At 39.5% G+C, this 26,246-nt stretch overlaps 2 protein-coding genes across 6 annotated transcripts in view; both read left to right on the top strand.

Moving 5' to 3' along the window:
- Positions 1 to 8,722: 8,722 nt before the first annotated feature.
- Positions 8,723 to 13,810, top strand: park7 (parkinson protein 7). Its single transcript, XM_077530628.1, has 6 exons — positions 8,723 to 9,086; positions 9,770 to 9,871; positions 9,954 to 10,013; positions 11,100 to 11,169; positions 12,784 to 12,870; positions 13,415 to 13,810. The coding sequence occupies exons 1-6, from the start codon at positions 8,997 to 8,999 to the stop codon at positions 13,573 to 13,575; spliced, it is 570 nt and encodes a 189-aa protein (XP_077386754.1). The 5' UTR covers positions 8,723 to 8,996; the 3' UTR covers positions 13,576 to 13,810.
- Positions 13,811 to 14,556: 746 nt separating this feature from the next.
- The window catches only part of kcnab2a (potassium voltage-gated channel subfamily A regulatory beta subunit 2a), a 69,936-nt gene continuing 58,246 nt past the window's right edge, over positions 14,557 to 26,246 (top strand). For 4 of the 5 annotated variants that reach the window (XM_077528756.1, XM_077528754.1, XM_077528755.1 and 1 more), the window contains exon 1: positions 14,557 to 14,634. The gene's annotated coding sequence lies outside the window, so the exon portion shown is untranslated. Of the gene's footprint in view, positions 14,635 to 22,824; positions 23,156 to 26,246 lie in introns of those variants that run through there. The other variant, XM_077528752.1, reaches the window with a different exon arrangement.

Below are 26,246 nucleotides of genomic sequence, written 5' to 3'. Positions count from 1 at the left end.
AAATCAGTCAAACTTGGGTAACAGTTTCAAACAAGAGTATGAGTTTCAAAACAAGGTTGAGGGTTTAAAACGTGGCCCACTATTCACCAGCCAGGACGAAAACCATACTGCTTCTTCTGAATCGACTTCCTGATGTAGCTTCACTCTGCTCCAAAACTCCATAGACTTTACCAGAGGCTTACGAGTGTGATCCCTCTGTAGTTGGAAAACACCCTCCGATCTCCATTCTTAAAAAATAGGGACCGCCACCCCACACTTAATTACAGCGTTACATGCGCTAGATGTGCTTAGCATTTAGTATCGCTTCTCCCTTTATCAGAACGATACCTAGCGAGAAGGTTGTCAAGTTGGCAGCAGTTGACATGTAGGATAAACTTAGTAGCTCAATAATATTAAAATGTTGAGTGAGTTGATTTATGTGTGTAAAAAAACAAACAAAAAAAAAACACAAAATTCGTTTTTGCACTTAACTTTGGTTTGCTGTTCAGCAGTTTTATGCTGTAGTATGTGGTTACCGGTGTTTCGTTATTTGCTTTATACCCTTTGATTTTGAATAATTGATACATGTAATACGAAAAATGAAATACAGTATATTAAGAGGACGTATTTTGCACTTATGTACGTATTTTGTCCATATTAACTCATTCACTAACCAGCCCAGTTAAAGTGAATTTTTGACGTCTTTATCCGTCAGTGGCACTGAATGAGTTAAGAATTGCATTTTTGTCATCTGGTAAAGAAGTGTGTGGTTCCGTGTGGCTGCCTAGTAGTACTGATTAAAAATTGTGACCCTCTCCATCACTTACGCATATCCCATCACTGATCTATAATGGAAGCAAAATAAGTGGTAAAAGTGTCACAATTGTCAGATGAGCGAGGTGGCCCGCCATATTTTTGCCACTTTGTTTTATTGACTGCGTGAGAGCACATGCTTGTCCATTCCCAAGAAAACAGTACATTTTTGCTTTCATCCCGCGGCTGCAAGAGTACACAATTTTTAGCGTGCGGGAAGAAGAAGTCTCTTTGTTAATGAAGATAAAAGTAATGCTTCCATTTTGCATGCTATTACAATTAGTCTCACCACAACCATCTGAAAGATCTTTCCAGAGAAGGGAGATCACTTGACCGGCCCCCCGCCTGTGACCAAATCCCGGCTTTCCATTAGGTGCTTCCTGCGAGCAGAACATCTATCAAGCGCTCGAGATGGACACAGATACTTAACAAAAAACAAAAAAAAAGCAGAGGGCATTACAAAGAGCTCACTGAAGACGAGTCACCCAGCGCGTGTGATTGAAAAGAGCTTTTCTTCTTGCCAAGTTGGATGGAGAATTATATACATTATATAAAAACATGTATGAACATAAATATATTTTCCTTCAAATCTTTCTGTGGCCTCTTTTGGCCATGTACAGACATTGATATTATGCTTTTTTTTTAAATCTGTTTTTGCTTGTTTTGTTGCATGTTTGTGTAAAATACTCATAAATATGTATTTTTTTTTTAAACTTTTACATTCCAGTTTGATTGTACAATGTGCAATTTGGAAAGAAAATGTCTATATAAAACATCATTTTAACAAACAACTTTATTTGGTGGAATAAAAACAAACAAACAAACAATAGATTACCAAATTTTACTTTTTCCATAGCCTAAAAATGCCCAGCACAGTACAATACAAAATTATTGTAAATTAATATTTATTAAAAAAAAAAAGAAAGAAAGAAAGAAAATGCTTGAAACTATTTGAAAGGTTGTAAAAAAAAAAAAAAAAAAAAAAAAAAACATTTTTCAAAATGCATTATTCAAAATCACTTTTTTTTTTTTTTACCTTTTGGTGCTTGGGTGAATACATCTGGTTGCATTCTGATCGATATTCATACTTCGATTTACAAAAGAAAAACTGCACAGTCCAGTAAATAATAATGAATTGAAAAAAAATGTAATTTTCATGGGTTTCAATTGGTCAAAAGCAGCCATAGTCAAGGCAAAGTGTACAATTTGATGTAAATGTGACATTATTGGTGCGTTTAACGCTGAATTTGGAACTTTCAGAATCAGACAAAAAAAAAAACAGCCTTGGATCAAAGATTATTTACATTTGTGTTAACACAATTTTTTTTTTTTTAAGTTAGAGGTGGACAGAAGGCTGATGCACAAATGCTCATGATAAAGATAAAAAAAATAAATAAATAAATTTTAGTATTAGATGTTTATTAGAAAGAAAAAAAAACTCTCACTCATCTTTCATTCAAAAATGCTTCGCATTTTGTGATTTTTTTGGTCAAGTCAAAACAAGCATCAAGAAAAGGCACATCCGTGTATACTCGCATCTACTCCATGTCATGAAAGCGTTCAGTGTTCCTCGGTGGGTTCACCAATTCTCCCGTTTGCGATGGAAAGTAATCAATTCCTCACATGGCACGGATTGATGAGAATATCACAATGACACTCAGTGGTGAGACTTTTACACTCTTTGGCGAAAATGAGAGAACCCCCCTTCTTTGGATATTCATGGAGTGAGAGCATCATGCCCACTGATTTTTCTTTGATAATTTGCCTTAGAAAATGTGTGGTGACAAGTAAGAAGCTTTGATAAATAGCTGATTACCAAGGGAAGCTAATTTTTGGGAGCCTGTCGGATCCTTACTAATGTTACTAGCAGCTGTGATAGGGACTCGCGAGACCAGTGGGAACTTTTTCAATCAGTTTGCATCACTTTGTATTATGATGGTATTATAAATGAATATCAAAACAAATGTTTATTATTATCAGAAGAGCCTTTGTGACTATTTTGTTCGTAAAAGTGTGGTATTAACAGGTAAACCTTTTGTTGTCTGCCTATATCCCAAAGTGTGTCGTTCTGGATTTTGCCAGATTGTGATGTAACAAGCTATTTTGCGTAATTGCAGATTGGGTGAAGATCTAACAATTTTATGTGAGGACTATAGGGAAGCACAATCATGAGTCATAGTCAAAAGGTATAAGCAGAGCTGCAGTGTTATTTATTTATTTATTTATTTATTTTAGGTCAAAACGGTTAACATGACATAACAGTGCAATTAGTAAAACGATCAGTGAAAAAGATGAGCACCATTGTGTGCCTCTAATTTGATTTACTCGAAACCACTGTGTCTGAGGAAATACAACCAAAGACACAAGGTGTGACCGACAAGTCGTCAATTATTTGCTGTGCACTCGCAGGCTCACTTATAGCGACCTTGTGCTTGTTATCTTGCGCTTCAGGAGCTGTCCTGTATCTATTGTATCCACAACAAGAAAATGATCAGTGGATTAAAAACAGAAAAGGGCGTTCTGTGCTAATACAGTGTAAGTCTTAATGTTACCTTGAAAGGGAGTTATAAATGCTTAAAAGATGACCAGTCTTGAAACAAATTCTCTTCAGACATACAGGAAGTAGTGTGAAAAGTGTGACACCGTCATTATTGTTTCAACAATGCCATCAGTCAGAAAAAAAGACCCAAAAAAAAAATTATTGTTAGCTGAAAAACTGATCTCAATTCAGCAAGCATCATAGTATTAACTTTGCTTTTTTTCACACTACTGTTTGACTTTTTTTTTTTTTTTTTTTTTGGCTTTTTGTGGCCTTTTTATTTAAATGATATTTCAATTCACAGAGGATGAAAGGAATAACTTTATATTACATTTTCATTTCACTTTTATATTAGGGGGGCTAATTTTGCCACTTGTTGTTGACTGAAAATGATATTAGAGTTGCTCAGGGTTCAGGTAACAGCCAATTATGGTTCAGCTTCAGAAAACAGGTGAGCTCATTTAAAATCCTCTATTTGTACATCAGAAAGTCATCACCGCACCATGCTATCGAGGTTTAGACTGTTTTCTTGTTTTTATATTTACTGTTAACTGCAGTTTACTTGTTTTTACATTTAGAATTAACACGAGCTATATCTGCAACACAAATCACCTTCACAGTAGCCCTCCTGTTGTGTTTGTTAACATTGTTCATGGGTCAGTGTGACCCGTTCTAATGATTAATCATCAAAAAATATTACATAACACAATGCAATAAATGTTTTTAATATTTAGAAAAAGGAAAATGATGAAACAAAGGCCAGAAGGGTTGAACCTTTTGTTTTTTTCCTAGAAAAACCCACAGCATAATAATTGGGTTTTAAACCTTCAACATCAGAATATTTGATTGATTTCATGTTTCACTAGTAACAGCGATTAACTTCTTATATAGCTGTTAAGATGGCTACTTATTTAAAACTTGGCTAATTTGCATTGTTTCTTGTGGGAAATGTTTGAAAATTGGAACAAATTAGGAGGTCGAATTTGTACTGACCAAGTTTGTGAATAAAAGCAACTCTGTTATATCATTAAAGCGGAAGTCAACCCCCCAAAACATTTTTTTTTAAACAATAATATGTTCTACGCAGCCCCACTGGTGTAAATATGGTATTCTGGTTAATGTTGTGTTAGTGGGAAAAAATAGTTTTGCAGCATAATCCAGTCGTTTTTATCCATCTCAGGGGGCGGCCATTTTGCTACTTGCTGTCGACTGAAGATGACGTCAATGTTGCTCAGGTCTCTGGTAACAACCAATCAAAGCTCAGCTTCAGAAAACAGGTGAGCTCTGATTGGTCGTTGCCTGAGTTCTGAGTCGACGACAAGTGGCGAAATGGCCGCCACCTGAGCTGGATTTTGCTTCATAACTCATATTCCACAAATGTAATATTAATTTGAATGTCCTGTTTAAACTAGTGATGTCCCTTATATTATTGGCAAGAAATGTTTAATGTTGACTTCCACTTCAAGTTTTAGGAGAGTTCACCCGAAGGTCCATCCATTCATTTTCTTGACCGCTTATTCCTCACAAGGGTCGCGGGGGCTGCTGGCGCCTATCTCAGCTGGCTCTGGGCAGTAGGCGGGGGACACCCCGGACCGGTTGCCAGCCAATCGCAGGGCACACAGAGACGAACAACCATCCACACTCACACGCACACCTAGGGACAATTCGGAGCGCCCGATTAACCTGCCATGCATGTCTTTGGAATGTGGGAGGAGACCGGAGTACCCGGAGAAGACCCACGCGGGCACGGGGAGAACATGCAAACTCCACCCAGGAAGGTCCGAGCCTGGACTCGAACCGGAGACCTCAGAACTGGGAAGCGGACGTGCTTACCACTCGACTACCGTGCCGCCAGTTCACCCGAAAGTAAATAAGTAAATAAATATAATGTAGTTTATCACATCTTATATAACAAGATGCATCATCACAACATCAATCTGTCACAGATTATTTTTTTTCATCAAAGAAGCAAAGGAATATTTTTCCAGACGTCAATGACGTGACAGAGCCAAAGGGGTTACAGCAGGAACTGTGCTTTTTTTCCGAGTAAAATATCTGGTCATCTGAGCGTCCCTAACTGAGCTGTCACAGGCGATTAGCGTAGGAACAACTCGTTTTGGTATCCCAAAGAGCATGGGGTGCTCACGAGAGAGCGCCGACCACAACTGGAATCAATGTCACCGTTCAGATCATCACGCATTGCAGATTCACCATGTAAGATGCATTTGGTGTGCTGCTTGGCCGTCTAAGGCCTCCATTCATTCGCAGATTCTTTCCACAGAAACCTAGCCTAAAAACGACATTTTCCTCAGGAAACTTCAGCCCTGCCTTGTGGGCCCACAGCGTTGTGTGTGTCACGATGTTTGTCTGGCCCGCCAAAGCTCCACCCAAAACGCTTCACTCTTGTTAAACTCGCCTTGTAATCTGGTTATTGCTTTCGGTTAAACTTGTGGGTAGTACTGTGCTAAAGTAAGGCAATTAGACGTTTTCTAAATAATGCAAAGTGCGGTTAGCAGCGCTGGTCATTTGGATATTTCGCCATTTTGTTATGGTTTGTCGAAGAATCGCTGTGTCCAGATGGAAATGGTGCGTTGAAAAGACAGAAGGCCTCCTCCTATGTTGATATATTTCCTGAGAAATCAATTAGAGAGTTTGGATGTAATTGCAGAGGAACCGATTGATTGACACATCTATGATCACTGTAATTTGGACAAGCAACGGTGGTTTCATGTTAACAATTGGCTCTTCACATCATTGAGAGGCAAACAATAATGGAACAATGAGATTTAACAGTTACACAGCCTGAATTTACACTGCAGGTCCAAGTGCTCAATTCCAATTTAATGCCTATATCTGATTTTTATTATTATTATTTTTTAAGTATAGGGCTGTGTATGGTGACAGATAAACAACGTGTATGCACAATTTTCCACTTTGGTGTGTGATTTCTGATGTCTGCCAGGTGTGAGTGAATCTAGGATGTAAACTTTAGAAGGAATCAGATGATCAAAAAAACATTAAAAAAACAAAACAAAAAACAATCTAACTTTGACTATGTGGCCTTATCGAAGAATTGCCGCCCCAGGATTCCAAGTTATTTCAAGTTCTTGGTTCAGTTTCTGGGTGGCACGGTGGATGAATGGTTAGCACGTCCGTCTCCCAATTATGAGGTCTTGGGTTCGAGTCCAGGCTCCGGTCCTCATGGGTGGAGTTTGCATGTTCTCCCCGTGCCTGCGTGGGTCTTCTCCGGGCACTCCGGTCTCCTTCCACATTCCAAAGACATGCTTGGCAGGTTAATTGGGCGCTCTGAATTGTCCCTAGGTGTGCTTGTGAGTGTGGATGGCTCTGCTGTTGACTGGCAACCAGTCCAGGGTGTATCCCGCCTGCTGGGATAGGCTCCAGCACCCCCCGCAACGTTTGTGAGGAATGAGCGGTTAAGAAAATGGATGGATGGTTCAGTTTCTAATGCTACAAATGACATCTGCCAAGTATAGTAACTCAAGTTCTGGGGTCATCTCAGGAAGACAGGGAAATGAAAACACCATGAAGGTGACAGAAGCACAAAATTCAAAGTTTTTTTTATTTTACCATCCTGCTTGGCTATGTTTTATTTTAAAAATATATCTACAGTCTGCATGTATGGAGACAGCAAGATAGTTTTAGAATTACAAAAAGGGCCCCATCTCTTTTTGTATCTAGGATGACCTCTCCTCTGAAGAAAAAAAATTGTTTTGTCTCCACATACACACACACACACACACACAGATGTAGAAAAACAAGCTTTATACAACAGAAGTGTGAAATCAGCATGTTCCAAGACCGCAGGGGTTGCTGAGCTCGCTGTGGGCACAAGTGTCAACAACAAGCACGGCGGTGACCCCTCCATTCACTTTCGTCGGCCTTCTGAAAAAAAAGAAAGAAAAAAAAAAAAGAAATACACCGAGTTGCTATAGGAAGTGATTTAAAATAATAGGTGCAAGTGATATGAGGCAACACCAGAGGAATAGAAATAACTGAAATGGTTGATGTTATACATGGAATATATTCCTCGGGGTACTCGATTATAAATCCATCTATTTCTTTGCTTCTTCTAGTTTGTTTACGTGCCTGCCATGAACACAACTCGCTCCGCTAGACCACGAGCATTTCTTTTTAACAACACGTTGACACTTTACAGGCAATTGCCTTCAACAATTGAGAAGAATATCTTAATGGGTGTGATGTACACAAAATTTGGCCTCTGCATTTAACTCATCACAGTTGTGAATGTATCATACACTTTGCTACTGGCACACACACACTTGAGCAAGGGGCTGCTAAAGCACCCGAGCAGAGTTGAGTTGAAGATTTCAGCTTGATGAACAGAACCACATCCTCTGCAAAAAGCAGATTGATTAAACTCAAATTATTGAATATTAACTATTAAAAGAGCAATACCGTGTTGATTTTATCATATTTATTTACGCATTTTGTACTGGCTCGGTCAGGCCAGCGTTAAAGTTCGGGTGGGCTGACTGGGTCAGTACAAATTTGTTGAACTATGGGAGCTCCACAAACGGGTTTGGGGATTACCACCACGACGGCCGCCTTCGTTCGGCCGCCTCAACAATGGAGACACAGAACATGGCCCATTCTGACTCGATGTTCCTACCTCCACAGGGATGCGGTCGAAGTTCTGCCGGACATGGGAGTTGAAACTATTTCTGACAGTTGTGCATTAAATATTTGAGAATTATAATAAAAACAAAAGTTGGAATTAATGTAATATTTCAGTATGGGCTTGGACTTTTTTTTTTTTTTTTTTTATGTAATGCTTCAACACAGTACATTTTACAATTAGCCTTTTTAATGCGTAATAAGCATTTCTTAACCCGCTGTAAATAATGTTGCATGGGTTGTAAATAACATAGCCACATATGTGTGTAAAAAGAATGCTTTGGTTTACCATTTTAATGGCAGTTAATTTAATGGCAAATATGTCCCTGTGTTTGGCTCATACATTTGTAAAACTGACTAATTTTAATGTCTCATGCGCCATGAACCATGAACGTCACTCGTCATAGTGGTCAGTGGTCATAATTGGGGGAATAAAAAAAATAAAAAATAAATAAAATAAGCGCAGTAGACTTTCTCGCGTAAGCGTCTTCTCACGAATCATTAGGTAATGCCGCCACCTATCGGAAAACAAGTGTGCCGTATGGTCTATTCCTGATTTGGATTAATAGTTCATTATTTTTACTCAATAACCGTCATTTGTAAACCCAGCTTTACAAATGGAGTGTTTTTCTCCTCTCTCTCTCTCTCTCTCTCTCTCTCTCTCTCTCTCTCTCTTTTTTTTTTTTTTTTTTTTTTTTTAAACAGTTCACAATAACCAAAAGAACGCTACGTTAGTGCTCCATCAAAGACATACAGTCACATACAGTAGAATTTGTCTTTTACGATATTTTTGTGTACAAAACGGAACTAAAGCTAGGTCTAACTGGCCACAAATTGACGTTATACAAAAGGAAGAGGGTAAAAAATAAAATAAAATAAAAAAATCACGTAGAAGAAGGGGGATAGAGTGACATAAACTGGCAACCCGGCCCCACGGCTACTGCGCACAGACGTTAGCTTCCTCCTTTGCGTCTTTATGTTTTGCACCTGACGAGCTGCAACCTCAGTCATGGCCGGAAAGAGAGCCTTGGTCATCCTGTCCAAGGGTGCAGAGGAGATGGAGACTGTTATCCCGGTGGACATCATGCGAAGAGCCGGGGTTTGTGCTACTTTGATTTTTAGCGGTTAGCAAGCTAACGCTCGCATTGTGGAAGTTTTCTCATTGTGCAGTAGCTGCACTTGTCGCCACAAATAAGCACGCAATGTACCGTTTTGAACGTTTTGTCTCATGTATTCCTGGTTACGTGTTGATTTTTTTAATGCGTAAATGCCACCAGCGTTTTGTTTTTTTATCCGCTTAGTATGACGGTCAAGCAAAATGTCAAAGTTGAACGACACGCTGCAGCCATTTTATAGCTGTCAAAATAAAAGTCCAAGTTACCGTCCATGTAGTATGACAAACAAATAAACGAATGACTGCCATAAATGTTATAATGCCTCAGAGCCATGTATACTAGACTGTACATTACTGTTATGAAGTGAGTGCATATGCCAAATAATACCACTTATGCCAATTTTTTTTTGTATCTATAACAATGCTTTGACGTTTGTGTATGCCTCAACTATGATAATGCCATGACATCAGCATAGGCATATGCCACATTTTCTTATACCAGTCAGTGTATGCTACATACTGTAATATTGACATGAAGTCAGTGTATGCCATGTGCCGTAATAATGCCATGAAGTTGAACACAAACTGTAATTGGCAGAAAGTCTTTTTATGCATGTGAATGAACTGAAGCCATTGAGATACCATTTGATGACGTTTGAACATTGCAGATTACAGTGACGGTGGCAGGGCTGACGGGTAAAGAGCCGGTGCAGTGCAGCCGAAATGTCACGATTTGTCCCGATGCAAGTCTGGAGGATGCCAGAAAACAGGTTGGACTGAGCGATTTCTTTCAAGAAAATATGTCCAGTCTTTGAATCCTCGTGAGTCCTTTTTTTGTGATGTCTCCGTTAGGGCCCCTTTGATGTGGTTCTTCTTCCTGGGGGAATGCCAGGGGCGCAAAACCTGGCAGAGGTGAGAAATTGACAGAATATTCATATTCAGTGAAATGTGCAATATTTTCAGAGCTATTTTTTTTAATTATTATTTTTTAACAAATTGGCTTTTGAAATTTGACTAACTGATGCAAAACAAACATGGAATGCCGAAAAGCACTATTTTTGGCAGGGCAACAAAATTTATGTGAGAACTTGTGATTTTTGTTATCAAGAAAACCTTTGCTAAATGTCTCTTATGAGCTTTTGTTGTAATGTGCAAGCAAATGTACCTTTTACTTGTACTAGTTAAAATGAACAAGAAACTGAAGAAACACAGGTGGTCTCTGTATTTTTTCCACAGCTCTTCAGGACGTGACCACATTTCTTTTAAGGGATACTTTACTTATTTAGCCATTTTTTTTGCCAGCCAAACATTAATATTTTGCCTATAAATTTGATATTTTCATTATTTTTCATGTACAATTAGTACACATTTTGCAACTTGCTGTCGACTGAAAATGACATCACAAGGGCTCACGTAACCAATCACAGCTCAGCTTGTGAATGTCACATGACCAAACCTAGAAAACAAGGTGAGCTGTGATTGGTTACCTGAGCCCTTGTGATGTAATTTTCAGTCGACAGCAAGTTGCAAAGTATTTTTAAAGGTACTAACTGTACGTAAAAAATAATGAATGTATCAAATTATAGACAAAAATAGTAACTTTTTATTGCTATAATGGGCTATTGAATACAGACAAATGGTAACACCAATGTGGACCACACTAGTTTTGCATTGTGAGAGAGGCCAAGCCATAGTGTTACTTTCACTTTTAACTGCCAATAAAAAGTCATTTCAAATGTAAACCAAAAAAAAACAAACTATCAATTATTTTAACCTAACAACACCAAGAGTCCACAAGATGGCGCCAAAGTAATACATTATTGCTTTGGCCTGAACACAAAAACAGTGAATAGATCAGATTCTCAGCAAAAATGTTTCAATACAATAAATAAATATGCCAATTAACAAATGCCGAATTCACTATACTGCAGGTTCTGCTTTAGCTTCATCGTGCATCTGATTCCCCAACTCTCTCATCATGCTCTCGCTCTCTTGCAGTCTCCTGCTGTGAGCGAGGTGCTGAAGGACCAAGATGGCAGGAAAGGCCTTATTGCGGCCATCTGTGCAGGTGCGGTCAACAAAAACAGGCGGACGTTTCTCTCGTGTTAACGTTTTGCACATGCCCCACCAGTTTGTTGTAGCTTTTAAAGTCCTTCTGAAATCTGCTGGTTTGATGACAAAATTAGCTGCATTTGGCCTGAACACAATGGATGGATCAATGAAATCAAGCAGTCTACCAGTGTAGGGTATTATTCAGGGCTAGGACTAGACTAGTTTTGTTTTTTGTTTTTGTTTTTTTAAATGAAACAAAAATAGACAAAACAGTTTTCATGAACAAAATACATCACAATGGGCGGAACTCCTTGAATATGAAGACACGTGACTTTAATTTGACCGCGTGTTGAGAGAAAGAGGACACTGGAAGGACATGATGACAAGGGACTGCAGCGACCATTATGGCAAAGTAGATTGAAGGATGTCCTAGAAAATGGCCGCAACACTCACAGGAATTGGCAGTTTAATGAAGCTGCCAGTAAGAGGGTCCCTTGCCAGCATGTGATCCTGACTTTAAAGATGTTCTATTTATTTATTTATTTTTCAGTGTGACCAATGATATTTATGCATAAAAATTGCATATAATGTATGCGATTAGTGTTATGATAAACGCTCATCTGTAATGGCCGTTTGGGTGGAAGGATCGGCCGTAATGAAAGTCGTTTGCAGTCTGCAGTCCTGCCAGGAGAAAGTGTAATAATTAGACTGCATGGGACGGCCGCCAAGGGGCACAATCAATAACTTTCTATTTATTAACAGTTTTTTGATGAGCTCACTGCAGTGTTTGGCCTTTGCAGCCTTGCAGTCTGTGTCTTTGGCCACTCCCTTTTTTTTTCTTTTTTTACTTCTCATTGTGGTGCATTGTTTTGGAACAGAAACCGTATAATAAAAATAATAATACCATATTTTATGTGCCTTTCATTTAACTCAAGGTAATCTTAAGGGGTTAAAAAAAAGTATTAAATTTATACATTTACACTTTTTTATTTTTTGTATTTTAAAATAATACATTTTGTTTCATCCTAAAGGAACTTGCATAATTATAGCGTTTCAAATAATTTTATTTGTCTTAATATTTTTTATTTGTTTTTTTACATTTAAACATGTTCTTCTTTTTTAATTGTTCGTAATATTTTAAATGTGTAAACATTTTCTCATTTTGTACCAAAAAATAAATGATCATCCTACTGCACAGTGCACAAGCTGCACTCCAAATTTTTGCCAACATAAATATTGTTTCGTCCAAAAGGAACTTAAATAATTATAGTGTTTTCTATATATATTTTATTAATTGGTCAAAAGATTTTTAAATTCTTAAACATTTTCCTGTTTTGTACCAAAAACTAAATAATTGTTTGAATAATCGTGATTTCAATTATTGCCAAGATAATTGTGATTATGATTTTTTTTTTTTTTCCATAATTTACAAATTTCCAGTTGTTTACTTTGGAGGTTTGACCATTTAAATTCTTCCATCAGTACTTTTCCTTTTGCCTGCAAGCTTGCATCCAAATGGCATTCGGATGAAGCACTGGGCCGACGCACATAACACAAATGGCCGATGAGTCATTTTACGACAGAACAACATTAATGAACCCTAACAGCTTTGCTTCCTCTCCCGCCGCAGGTCCCACAGCTCTTTTGGCGCATGGCATCGGCTACGGCAGCACTGTGACCACACATCCGGCTATGAAGGACAAGATGATGGCTGGAGGTGAGATCAAAATCGACAAACCTAATTTCCAAATGGTTAGCGAAAGGGCAGCTAATGATGTTCATGTTTTGCCACAGGATATAATGATGCGCTCAAACAACTAGAAAATTAGAAAGCTTGTTGTTACTCCCTGGGAGGGGCTAATAGATTAGCATCAGCAAGGTGCTATAAGAATCTACGTGACTCTTACTCATTTGTGGTGGTTGATTTTCCACCAGACCAAATTGAATGCATTGGTTAGAAATTGTAAAGTTTTATCAAAAAAGTTGCCAACTTTGATCATTTTTGAACTTTCACTACCTGATCCGAATGCAGCGTAGTTAATAGAATAATGATCTGTAAACAACAGCAGGTGGTGCTGTCATACAGGTGAACTACTCAAAGGTGAATGCAGTTGCAGGATTTTGACAGAACACACTAGTAAGAAACTAGGTCAATCGCATTGGCATGTGCCCACCCTTTTCATTGTGCTGGTCTCAGCCTGTTGCACGAGTCTCTCCCTTCATCCTCATCACAAGTATTTTGCGCTCTCGTCTCTTTTTAGATCACTATAAATATTCCGAGGCTCGAGTGCAGAAGGATGGCCATTACATCACCAGCCGTGGGCCCGGAACCAGTTTCGAATTCGCCCTGACGATCGTAGAGGAGCTTCTGGGGGCTGAGGTTGCCGCTCAAGTCAAGGCTCCGCTCGTTATGAAAGAATGACTGTAGCCGCTTCACATCCGCTCACGGGCCGTAAAACGCTAGGTACGCCCGCGCAATCTGGCGCCATCACAAAATTCTGGCTTTTTAACTACATTTTCACATCCAGTTTCATTACCGGATTTACCCAATAATGTGGTCAATGAGTGAAGCGTGCTCCTTTGTTTGAACTTAAAATCAATCTCAGTTGTTCGTTCACCGTGAACTGTAAGCTTCAATAAAGTCAATGCTACAGCAATTTGTGTCGGGTTGCTCAAGTAATCCATTCACTATATAATTGTCTTGAGGTAAAGACAAAAATCCCGGAAAAGCAATTTTTTTTTGGGGGGGGGGGGGGGGGTTGTGATGGAATCAGAATGATGGGTGCCAAAATTGTGGGCAACTTTGATCATATGAAACTATACTTGAGTTCAGTGTCTTGATAATAGAACCCCAGTCAACGTGGTCCTCATAAACTATCCTGGTTAGTTGATGCAGATCCCTCCACAGCAACGACAACCGCACAACGATGTTACTAATACCTTTATAGCTGTCTAGAGCAAGAGAAAAAAAGTGAGCTCTGACTCAGAGCAGAAATGACATCATCAAGCTAATTGCTTGTCTTCACATCTATATTTCGCATAAAAAGTGTACCGTTGATGATTTGAGCTTAATGAATCATATGTTGTCAAATTTTAAAAACAGTTAATCACTTATGTCCTCACGTTTTGTTTCGCAATTGCCCTCTGCACACTGGCGGTCATCTCGCCTTGAGTTGTATATCGCTTGCATTGACCCACTGGCTGTTGACGCCTAAATATAGGCTGCAGAATGCAATGTATTGTGGGGCACCACTGAGAAACGCGGGAAGCGGAATCCGAATAGACTGACGTGGCAGCCCGACCAATCGCGAGCCTCGCTGCGGCTGCAGTCGTTCTCCCAGTAGCCAATGACTGCTCGCCCGCAGCCTTAATGGGGCGGGGCTTTTCATAACGCGTGGTAGTTGTGTCAAGAGAGCGACACAAACCAGACGCTGCTCCTCACAGGGGGCACACAGATATAAAGGGAAGATTTTCGTCAAAGGTAAACACGTTTAACAAATTTCATCCGTGTGCTGAATGTATTCGCGCTATGTGTGTGCAATGTGCTTTGCTCCGCTGTAACACTGCTTGTGTCAAACGCTTGAATTTACGCCACGTTAATCACGGCAGCCCAAACAGTCATGCCACTGTTCGGCTACTGTAAACAAGTAACACGCGTGTTTAAGCCATAAAAACGACGACTGTTGTTCTGTGATCCAGTTTTGTTCTACCATTGCGTGATTAGCTTACCGTGTGGTTTCAAGTGGCCCCATCGTCATGGTTTGACATCCTCTGCTCAGATCAAAATGTGGGCAGACGGAGCGTAAACGGGAAGCCCGAGGTGGCGTCCACGTCCGTGAAACTAAAGGCGCTCTCGACGTGATGATGCCCCCCTCTCCCCCATCCGCCGTGTGGTACCGCGGGGGAGAGTTGTCGTGCAGATGCGAGCAGACGCTGAGAGATGTCAGCTCCGGGATTTTTCCTTTCTCCGGACTGCAGAGAGGCCAGGTGACCAATTCAAACGTCACCTTGACAACGGGACAACGCGCCGTCCACGTTGTGCACCAAAACATAATTGCAGGAAATCCAAAGTGTTCAGTAAAACTGGGGATGACTGTTAGTTATATGGATAAGGTTCAAAGCATGTTGTGTTCCAGGAATGGTACTAGGGGTGTGCTCAAAAAATCGATACGGCAATATATCGTTGCGGGCCTCATCACAATACACGTATCGATACGCAGACGTCAGAATCGATATTGCTCGTTAACTTTAAATCGGCAGTTCACGTTTGCCTTTGTGGTTTGCATTGTACTTAAAAGATAAAAATCAGCAGCGTCTTTGAAGTTAATTGCCTTCAATTAATGCAAAAATAGCTCACCGGTGATTGGACACTGTGTCTTGCTAAGAAAAATGAAAGAAGAGGAGGAATGTCAACATTTATTTATTTCTAAACTTAACGTGGCTCGTGTCTCAGTGTACCAATCTTCCTACATTTTGTTTTAAAAACAAAACAAAACAAAATAAAATGTGTCTTATGTGGGATACATATGTATCGCGATACCTATCGTATCGTGAGGTTGGCGGCAATACCCAGCCCTAAATGGTACCACAAAAGATATTTCAAATCTAAACTGTATATGTTTTCACCTGAAAGTCTTCCAGCATAGCTCCGGTGTCAGCCATCTTGATGTCATCCATATGGAAAGATTTCATGTCTTTTTTTTTAATTTTTTTTATTTTATTTTTTATAAAGTGGCGAATGCCCTTTACATTCAAGAACGTGAGCAACATGGCTTTGACTTTGGACGTTCTTCGGCCTTGTTAACTTCAGGCTACACTGAAGTCTGTGGCATTTGGTCCGCGGGTCGTACTCGAAGATCCATGACACATCGCTGGTGATGAGTCTTCCAAACTAGTCTGCTCTCATTGGTTCGTCATCACTCTACTCAATGCTTGATGGCCGAACAAAGACATGTCCAGAATATACTGTAAAAGTGTAAAAAATAAAGTGTAATGTTATCTGTAATAACAATTCAATGGCTGCAGGGAGCTGAGGTGACTAATTACATACTATTTATATTAGTTTAGTTTTGAAATAAGGTAAATCCCCATAACGTTCACGGTTACAAAATCTACAATACACACAGTTGTTGTTCAAATGCCATGTTGTGATGTAAGCATGTTTTAAAATTGTTATTCAGCTAATCATGAGCTTACCAAACGTAAATTCAACAGCTTCTGTGAGCATTGTGGGACAATCAGCTTGTCCTTTTTTTTTTTTTTTTTTTTTTTTTAAATGAAAACTTAAGCATGAATAAGCCTTAGTTGTTATTTTTATTTAAGACCTCACTCACAGGAAATGTAAGTTATCTTTTGCGGTTTGAGCTGCTGAAAACCACCCTTAGTCACTATGAGGAGTGTTTCACTGAGACACTGCACTGTATTTCCTCAGATGTTACGCGAGCGAGGTAGATTACTTGGAAGGGAGACGCGATGCTTGGTTGTGTGTTACATTTGAACAGATAAGTTCATTTAAAACAGATGTGGTGGAAATTCAGGCATACTGTAGCTATTATAATCATTGAGGGAATGGGTATTTTATTTTTCGGTTGCTCGGGTAAATGGCACAAATGTACTCGTTTGTGAAATTGATAGCGCAATGCTAGCTGTTATGTTTTGATAAATGGCTCAAAAACAACCCAACCAAACACACATACCTGTGAGATAATAATAACGATTCTCTGTTCGTTCTTTAAACTTGAAGTCAACAGTAGTTGATATACCTTTTCTGCTAAAACCAAAAGTATCCTGTCGTCCATTGTTCAGAAACCATTTTGAAATGGTTTAAAGTGGACCAGAACATCCTTTACACTTAACTGCAAAGTTCAAGGTGTCTCATTAGGGGAAAGTCCTTATTTTTTGTACAGATGAAGACTATTTGTCTCAGATTCTTTGTACTTATTTTTACTCCTATTTACTGAAAAAAATCGAATTGAATCGGGTTTGTGCTGTTTTGCGTTGCTTATTAGTTATTAAACTGCCTTTACTAAGGCAAAGATATGTGGTTGTAAATTCACAATTTATTTCTCATTGTTTGATTGTGAACTTCAACTGAGGATGATAATAAACAGCCTGAAGCCTCACTTAAAAAAAAAAAAACAAAAAAAAAAACAAAATTCCATTGTGCTGCTTGTTGTGAAGTGAGTTGGTTAATTGTGTCAAATCAATCGAAATGCTGATTGGCTACAACAGCTGCACAAGGTCCACCTGTGTTCCCTGCAATGGAGCTGTGCCCCATATTGACAAAAAACTAGAATAATAGTTTTCAGTTGGATATTTCTGTAATATTAACAATTTGGTACTGTTGCACACAACATGTTCGAATTATTCTGCTTGAGCAGACGTACAGGGAAGAGCTGGAGGCTTGACTCCCTATTTCTGGATGGGGGGGGGGGGGGGGGGGTGTAAAAGTCAATGTGACTGAGTCATGGCTTTGGCTAATGATGCAATTAGAGCAGCACTTGGCGTTTCCTGATTAGATCACCTACTTTCGTAGGCCCGCACACGAGGAAGCGAGGGCTCGCTCCGTTCAGCGAATGCATTTCAAAAGGTAATTGGCAATTCACAAGCGAATGGGATTTCATCAAACGTCAACATTTTTATTGTCATCCGCCATAAATTGGTTACTGACATTTTAGTACCTTGCCGTTCTCTCAGAAGGGTTATGCACTGTCTTCAACCCACGTGGCATGCCACTCATTGGCCGTTTTGAGAATATTTTCAGAACAGCTTTTATTTGTTTTTTTTTTAGTAGCTGACGGGTTTTTTTTAGTAGCTGACGTCAAGTTACACTTCTTTAGACGGCAAACTATTTGCGACTGATTACAGCCAGGTAGTGCAATTAATTTTTACCTCAATCGTGTCAAGACATGAGATTGGATAATGATGAATTGTGTCCACCTTTTTAGTGTTCTAACGAAAGCTCTGCGTGCAAGTCGGCCGTAGGTGATGTCTTGTTGATGTTCTTCATAAAACCAGCAAAAGTTCATAGTTTCAAATAATTTGTTGTCAAAAGATGTGCCTCTGTTCTGAAAGATAGCCAAAAAGGTACACATTGAATTGAACATTAAAATCTCTGGCAAAGAGATTATTGATCTGTTTGTTGGACTTTAAACAAACAAACAAAAAAAACTATAGTTTATTCACAAAATCCCAAATTGATCCAACAGAGCCTTTGGTGATTGCTCACGAGGGACATTAGGCTTTTAGTACTAACTCAGCTGCTTGTGGATTTAGTGCAGACTATGGAGATAAAAGTGACAGGTACTAAGCAAACAAAACTGAAGTGGCTGGTGTAATAATGTATCCATAACTTCTTGAACAACCCAGAAGTGCATCAAATTCTCGCCAACACCATGACCTTGTAGACCTACAAGTAGATTCGCCACATTGACCGATCGATCCCTCACACTGACTTGTGGTCTTGTCGAAAGCAGCAAGGTTGCATTTTGCTAGGAATAGGTCATTGGAAATAAGTAAAATCAGAAGGATCTGTCTGTAGGAGGGATTGGCAGAATTGAGTACAACAAAGTGGAATTCACATTTATTATTTTTGATCTGCTCACAATATATGAAAATCTGCAACAGAGAAACAATATACATATTTTGTAGTTTTACCCCTCCTACACACTTTGAACACATTTAAAATCTAAATTTTTGAAACACATCACTTAAATATTTAAACAACTAAAAATGATCTGAAGCAATCATGGCAACAACTATTGAGTGATGTAATCCGTTAGCATGTGGTGTCGGACACAACAAGGATTGACTATTTACAGCACTAAAAGGCACAATAACCTATAATAACAGGTGCAACAAATGGAGAGACAGAAATCCAGGAAGCTGTAGGAGCAGGCAGCCATTTTGTTTTCAACAATTTGATTGTTTGTAGGGAGTCATGTATGAGACCTGTGTTAGTGTTTCATTATTTGTTGTTCAGGAATTTGTGCGGTGGTTGTCCTCTTAATGGTTTGTTATTGGAAAGTCATCTAATTTCCCTTGAACCGTACATTCCAAGGGGGTTGTCGGTTCACGACGGTACCGACATTTCGAGGTTGTGCGCAATAAACATGTTTGTGTAACGGCACAAAGCAAGCAAGTTACCACCTACGACCTTGAACTTTTTTTTTCACACTAATACTGAATTTGCTTTAGAGTAGTTTACTAACAGACTATGGCATGTTCCAACTTGCGTACAAACTTTGCCAACTTAAACTCCCATTGTGCTAAATGTTACAAAAGACTCAATAAAAAAAAGCATCTAGTCGTACATAACTTCAGAGGTTCGACTGTTTTCTTTTAGGAAGTTTCCGCACTGCGTACTGCAGCACTTGTCATGTTTGCTCTGTAGGCAGGGATTGTGTGTGATGTGGTAATGACGTTTACCACGCTTGACACATGGTGGTATCAATCATACTTAAGGAAAAGACGTATCCATTTGAGGTGCAGTCTGCAAGTGTTTTTATTTATTCAAGTGGACAACATAACCAGTGATTCATTGAGTGTTTGAGAATCATCTGTATTTTAGTTTTGTCTTTGACGTCAAAGTGTGTAAACTGTTAACTTGAAACATTGACAGTACAGTTAATGAAGGCTTTACGGTGGCGAGAGTTTGACCCTGGAACTTGCCCTTTTTCCACGTAACCGAATCTGCCCTGATACTGATCCTGCAGATCAGAGCGTACCGAATTGTGCGCGTATCTCTATCCCCTTCATGACCTTGAACAACCTTCGAGCACAAAACCATGAAAGGGTTTCCTGAAAAACACGTTTCTAATTAAAATAGCAGTTCTGTCACTTCAGTATTGTGGAGGACGACAACTGGATCTCAAGGCTCGATTACCTTTCGTTAAGCATCTTTGTGCTGCGTCATGGAGACGACGACGTCATACAGTACATCCCACTAGTATTCCTTTTGAATGTGTAGTTACAGGGGTGTATTTTGGAAGACTCATTTAAAAAAATAAACTGGTTATTTAAAAAAAAAAAAAGGAATTACTTGTCATAATAGAAAGCAATTGCAGATAAAACTTCATTACGCTGATTGATTTTGTAGAAAAAGGCACGCTTTGGCTGTATTGTTATTCTGTTCTAGTCATGCATTTTTCTGGAGCAGGAATGATGAGTCAACGCACTGTGGGCTGTTTTTAACTCTGATAAACATCTGGGAAGTGGCTGTAAATCTTGTACACATTCAAATGAATATTAGTACAGATTAGGGGTATGAATTGCCTAGTACCTGACGATTCGATTCGTATCACGATTCACAGGTCACGATTCGATTCGATACCGATTAATCCCGATACGAATTTATAACTCGATTGTTGCGATTTTTTTTCATTCAAATTGAGAAAATACTAATCAGCAAGCTTGTAGAGTGTAAGATTTATATGAAAATGTATTATTTATTTATCTGAAATTTCAGTCTTATAGAGGTTGTAATCTGTTTCATGTTTGAACAGCATTAAAATAAAATATTAAGGCTTAATGTTCCGTTCATATAACATTCTTCCATGCTCAAGGTGTGAATCCTTAAAAAAAAAAAAAAAAAAAAAAAAAAAAAAAATCGATTCTGCCGATTATTGAATCGATTCGAGAATCGCGCGATGTAGTATCGCGATATATCGCCGAATCGATTTTTTTTTAACACCCCTAGTACAGATGTATCTTGTGCCTCTTAAACCACCAACCCATGTTTCTAATTGCCATAGAAGTGAGTGGGATACGTATTGTGCTAATTAGTTTCTAGCTTTTGTAAGTGCCTCTTCTTTGATGCACAAACACACTGCTCTTAGTGATAATGGCAGAGAACTAATGCTCAAATGTCTGGTAATATCTTGTTCGAGTCGATGCTGACGCGGCTCGTTTTCACAAGAGGAAGTTCTTTGAATGCAAGGGCAGAAACTTGAGTGTTGAGGGCAAATGTGTCAAACCTGTTCCTGCAATAATTCCTTTTTTTTTTTTTTTTTTTCCCCCACACTCCCATACAAATCAGCAATACATGGGAATTGCAGGTGTAGTGATCTTGGATGTTGCTGGAAAATAAGACAACATCTCTCTAATTTAGTGCTTAGCTTTTTGAACAATTTCTAATTGAAGTATCCTGGACGTTATTGATATGTGACTTTGATATGTTGCATAATACAGGGAAATGGTTGTTTGAGTGTGGAACAAAAATATAACATACCAGAGCAATCAATCAGAAGTAGGGCTGTAATGATGGTATTTATTTATTTTTTAACGGCAAAACCACGTCATCCCCTACCAACTCCTAGAATTTGTACCTCCAATGGGATACAGCTACTGTATATGGGCTACCAGACATTGCTAACAAAACTTAATGTCAAAGCTGTGGCGACTTCTAATTTTGCAAAGTACAGAAGAGAGGAAGAAGCAAACTTGTCTACTTACAACCAATACTCCTCAAATTGAGGACTGAGATTGAGGCCCGTCTCGGCCGAAGCCAGAGGGCAGACATCTTACGTTGCCACGGTTATTGACGATTTCTGTTTTGTTTTGTTTTTCTTTCTGAAAACACTGTGGTCATTGTGTGTTTTACGCTAGGATCCCTGTTTGGAGTAATGAGAGCCTTTCAAAGAGATGGACTTGGCTTTAACTTGTTGATGGTTCTGACAACATGATTAAGACAAATTTTTGAGTAGCACCCAGAGATACGTTATGAGAGAAAATTAAGTCTTTTTCTTAGCAATGAAACGTACATGCAGTGCTTCTCCCAGACTTATTGGTACAACCGTATGTCATACTCGGTGGAATTTTTGAAAGGCAGAGAATAATGTGAAAACACCACAGAGAAGTCAGTGTATTCAAGTTAGGCGGGCTTAGTGAGTGGCAACATAAAATGGCCGCCGGTGGCTTTACTTCTCCCAACGGCGAATATGCGGCATTGTTAGCATGATTCCAGGCCTGTCCCTTCTGTATTTCCTTTCACACAAACAATGTGCTTTTATACAACTTTGGAAATTGGGAAAACCGCAGGTTTACTTTTAATCTACCTTTCTCTGTACTTCTTTTTTTTCCACACCACACTTAACAGTGACAAAAAGTGGAAAAAAAAGATGTTTTTGACAGGCAGTGTGGAATGGGGTATGATCAGGCTAGCATTTCCAGTCCAGTCTGTAGATGGGTATTGATGTAACTTTTGCGACGTAGTCACAAATGAAAACATGTTTTTCTTCTCATTTATGTGTCGTATGAAGATACTCATACTGTATTACTGTGGCTGGTTCACCAACGGCAAGGTGCTAAAAAATGCTTTGTTAGGGATTGGGAAATTTTGGGACCATTTTATGGATACAGAACTGAACCCAATCTAACAGTTGTTGGACATGAAATGTTCATAATACATTGTGGGTGCAATACCATCAATTTGTATATTAAAAAAAGTCCTATTAATTAAACAATACATGTTTTTCCACTGGGGCCTTGTTCATGCTTGTCAACTTTGAGGCACTTTTGGTAAAAGTGAATTTAGCCCCACAAGCTTCTCTCTTTGCTCTACTGCCCACTTCTTGTTCTTCAGTCAGTTTTACTGAAAGCATACTTACTCCAGTGCTGACTGTGCATAGGGAGGTGTGTCTGCGTGCCTGCGTGTGTGTGAGGAGGGAGGGGCATTTCCTCAGCTCGCACATTTATTCGTGTTTCTCCTTTCACCTCTTTCTTTCTTACTCATTGTTCCGCATCCTTGTCATGTGTCACTTGTTTCCATCTTGCTCATGTCAGATGCTCACATGCTCTTCACACTCGGGCACACAATTTCAGTCACACGGCATCATCATACGCCGCATCCGCTAGAGTTGTGTCATTTCACCTCCCGATCTTCTCTCCGTCTCCCCGATCAGTGTTTGGGAATTCTCGGCCGGTGCTGCTCCATCGCTAGCAACTGTATTTTGCATTTATTCCTCGCTTCCCCTCACTGCGTCAGGAATCCGCTGCAGACTGAGGTGGGTTTATTTTTATTTTTTATTTTTTTGGAAAGCATCGTTTCTGTCTGAGGCTGCATGCAGCCGGTGTCGCTCTCTTGCTCTGTCTACTCTATCTCTCTGTCTTCCTCTTTCATCCCTCTCTTGCTTTCTCACCTAAGTCTGTCAATGAGAGTCAGGATGCTCCCGCTTTCCCTTGTTACATCTGTACGCAGCACTGGCGCACAAAAAAAGCAAATCCGAGTTGCTCTTCTCGCGCTATCTGAGTGTCTCTGTGGATGACAGTCCGCTTGATAGTGCTGCTGCATTGAAAACTGTCTTTGCATACCTTATTAAGCTGGTATGTACTTATTAGCTTCTCTCCATTACGCGCCGCTGACTGATTATCTACCATGTTTTATGCATGCTCTACCGTTTGAATCCTTTCCAGAGACTGGACTTGTAGGCTTGATTAAACCTCCAAAATAGACAAAATTAAAGTCCACATGTTGAAACATCTGCATTCAAGCAAGAAGGCATGATTCCTTTTCACCTCAGCTGCCCTGCTGATACTGCTGCTGCTGCTGCTGCTGCAGTTTTATCTGATGCGGTTGCCAGCAACACCCAGGAGTGAAGCCCAAACTATTGCCTGTGAGAGTGAGACCGTCATTTTTGCTGGGACGAATGTGTTGCTGTGATGCTCTTTTGAAAAATATCAGTGAGGCTAATTGTTGCAGGAAAGTGTGTGTGCATGTCTTCGTCTGTCCGTCCCTGTATGTGCATCTTTACTTGTGTATATTCAAGTGTATGCCTGTCAGCCTGCTTCCACAGAATGGGCTTTGATCCAAACAGAACGCAAAGGAGAGGCAGGCTGCAGAGGTTCTGTTTGGTGCAGTCAGCAACAGTATGTCCAAGAAGAGAATATTGCGAGGCTACAAAATAGTTTTAGGTGCTCATTGAGTTTGGAGGCGCGGTTAAGGTTAGGCAAAAGGGTTAGTATCAGGTTTAGGTGTTAGTTGGGAGATAGGATGAGGCATTGGTGTTAGATGTCATGGCAGAGAGGTTAACCAAACACGCTGCGAACTCTTGGTTTTCTGGAGTTAAGCGGTTAATGTTAACACAAAACCAAAATGCACTTGAAGGGGTAGTAGAAAGATAATTCTGGTATTGTGACGTTTGGGTATCGTTCCATCTCTATTCACGGGCCGGCCCAGTCGTTATCCCCTGCGAAAAGTGTGGCCCCACTGTGTAGTTGATTTGCTATATAGGATAATTTCCCGATGCTTACTGGCAGTAAATACGTGTGTAACTTTGGTCCTCATATTAGTCGCTTCGTTTTTCAGCTGAGTAGATCTGACGTAACATAATTTGTTTGCGAGGAACAGCTTTAGGTGCGCATCAGAGTTCGGACGGTAATACTTGATCCAGTAAACTAATCGTACCAAAGACAACCAAACCTCAAGTGTGAGCGCACCCTGACGGTTTCAATAGTTACTGTTTATTCCCCGCAATGAGTAATCAACACAAAGAGGATGCAGGATCTTTGCCTGGCCATTTCCGACCACTTGTACAGATTAGTAATAGGTTTTGAAAATAGCATTGGGTCCACTCTAAACAGACATTTTGTTGTTGTTTTTTGGAACTTGTCACAGGCGTTTGGATATGCAACCTTCGAGGAAGTCTGTAATTGCACATAATCGTCATCTCTTGTTCTTTTAGGAACACATTTTCAATGCAAAGTTACACCCTTTGCTCACTGACATTGGGCTAATCGAATGTGTAGTGGGCCAAAAACCAAGTCAGCAAACATAGGGAATCATTTTACTTTCCTCTTCAGTGGTTAAACCTTTCTATTGGATGCCTCTGAAATCAGTAAAATGTAAACATCATGCATAATTCTCTTGGCTTCATGAGTCAGTATATTGTTTGTTAACTCATTGACTCCAAGCCATTTTCACAGAAGTATTTTTTCTTTTCTCTTTTTCAACATGGCCATGGTTGATCTCTCTACTCTGCTGCCAACTGCTGGCCGTTTGTGTAATAACTACCATTTCTTCAACTGTTCTTTGCAGTTGAGAGGCTTCATCAAAGCCTTCTGTATGCTCTAGCATAAAAAAAAAAACAAACAACAAAAAAACATAAAAAACGTATAAATACGTCTTTGGGACACTTAAAACATTTAAAATAGAACGAATTCATACGTTTTTGGGAGCAAATGAGTTAATGTTCAGTTTTTGTTTGTCTTGCCAGCGCCCGTATAAACTCTAAATCCTCACGCAGTGAACGTCAAGTCTCTTATATGAAACGTCTAAAAATGAGGCTAGAGTCAAGTGCAAGCTGTTAGCGTCATTAGCCGAAGTTCCCTCAGATTGTCAAGTGACGAGCGTAACCGAAACGCATCCGCCGAGGTTGAATGCTCGAGCGGCAGAATCACTGGGGTGAGAGGCTGACACTGACTGGCCACTGGCATCTTTTGACATTTTCACTCATCTCGACGCTACGCTAATGTAGGTCCTGACACTCTTTATGGCTTTGGTCTGCTGGATGCTCGAGCGGGGGTGTTTCCTAAACTGAGCTCAGTAATCATTCTGCTGTTGAGATTTAGTGGCCTGTTTAGCTTCATTAGCCTGGTTTTGAGTTCCCATGCGGCGTCACAGTCTCACCACACATGCACACTGGAACCATATTTTGTCACACTTTAATTTGACTGGTGGGCTTTCTACCTTCACATATTTAAGATTTGTCCTTCCTAATAGTCCTAATATACCTGACGAGAATATTCTGAAATGAAGTAATGTTGTGGTGCAAAGGTGTGCTAGACGCGTACTGTAGTACTTACTACTGTTTTAAATTTGGTGTCACTTAAAAGTGAAAGTGTGATACTGACTAAAGATTGTAAGCTTATTTGACAGTTTCTGTTGGAAGATGCAAGATGGGCCCTCTGAGACAACATTGTGCACTTTTACAACACTAGAAGGACACTTTGGTTCATTTAGGCAACAGCTTGCTAAAAACAGGATGTTTTTTTTTTTTGCATTTTTTTTTTTTTTTTTTTTTTTTTAAGTTTTGCATAGATTCAACTTAAGTTTTTTTTTTTTTTTTTATTGTTCAGCGTGCAAGGATGAATGGGCAT

Source organism: Festucalex cinctus, chromosome 8 (genome assembly GCF_051991245.1).
Source record: "Festucalex cinctus isolate MCC-2025b chromosome 8, RoL_Fcin_1.0, whole genome shotgun sequence".
Taxonomy (NCBI): domain Eukaryota; kingdom Metazoa; phylum Chordata; class Actinopteri; order Syngnathiformes; family Syngnathidae; genus Festucalex; species Festucalex cinctus.
Note: the sequence above shows the minus strand (reverse complement) of the source record. Positions and strands in the feature narration are given on the sequence as shown.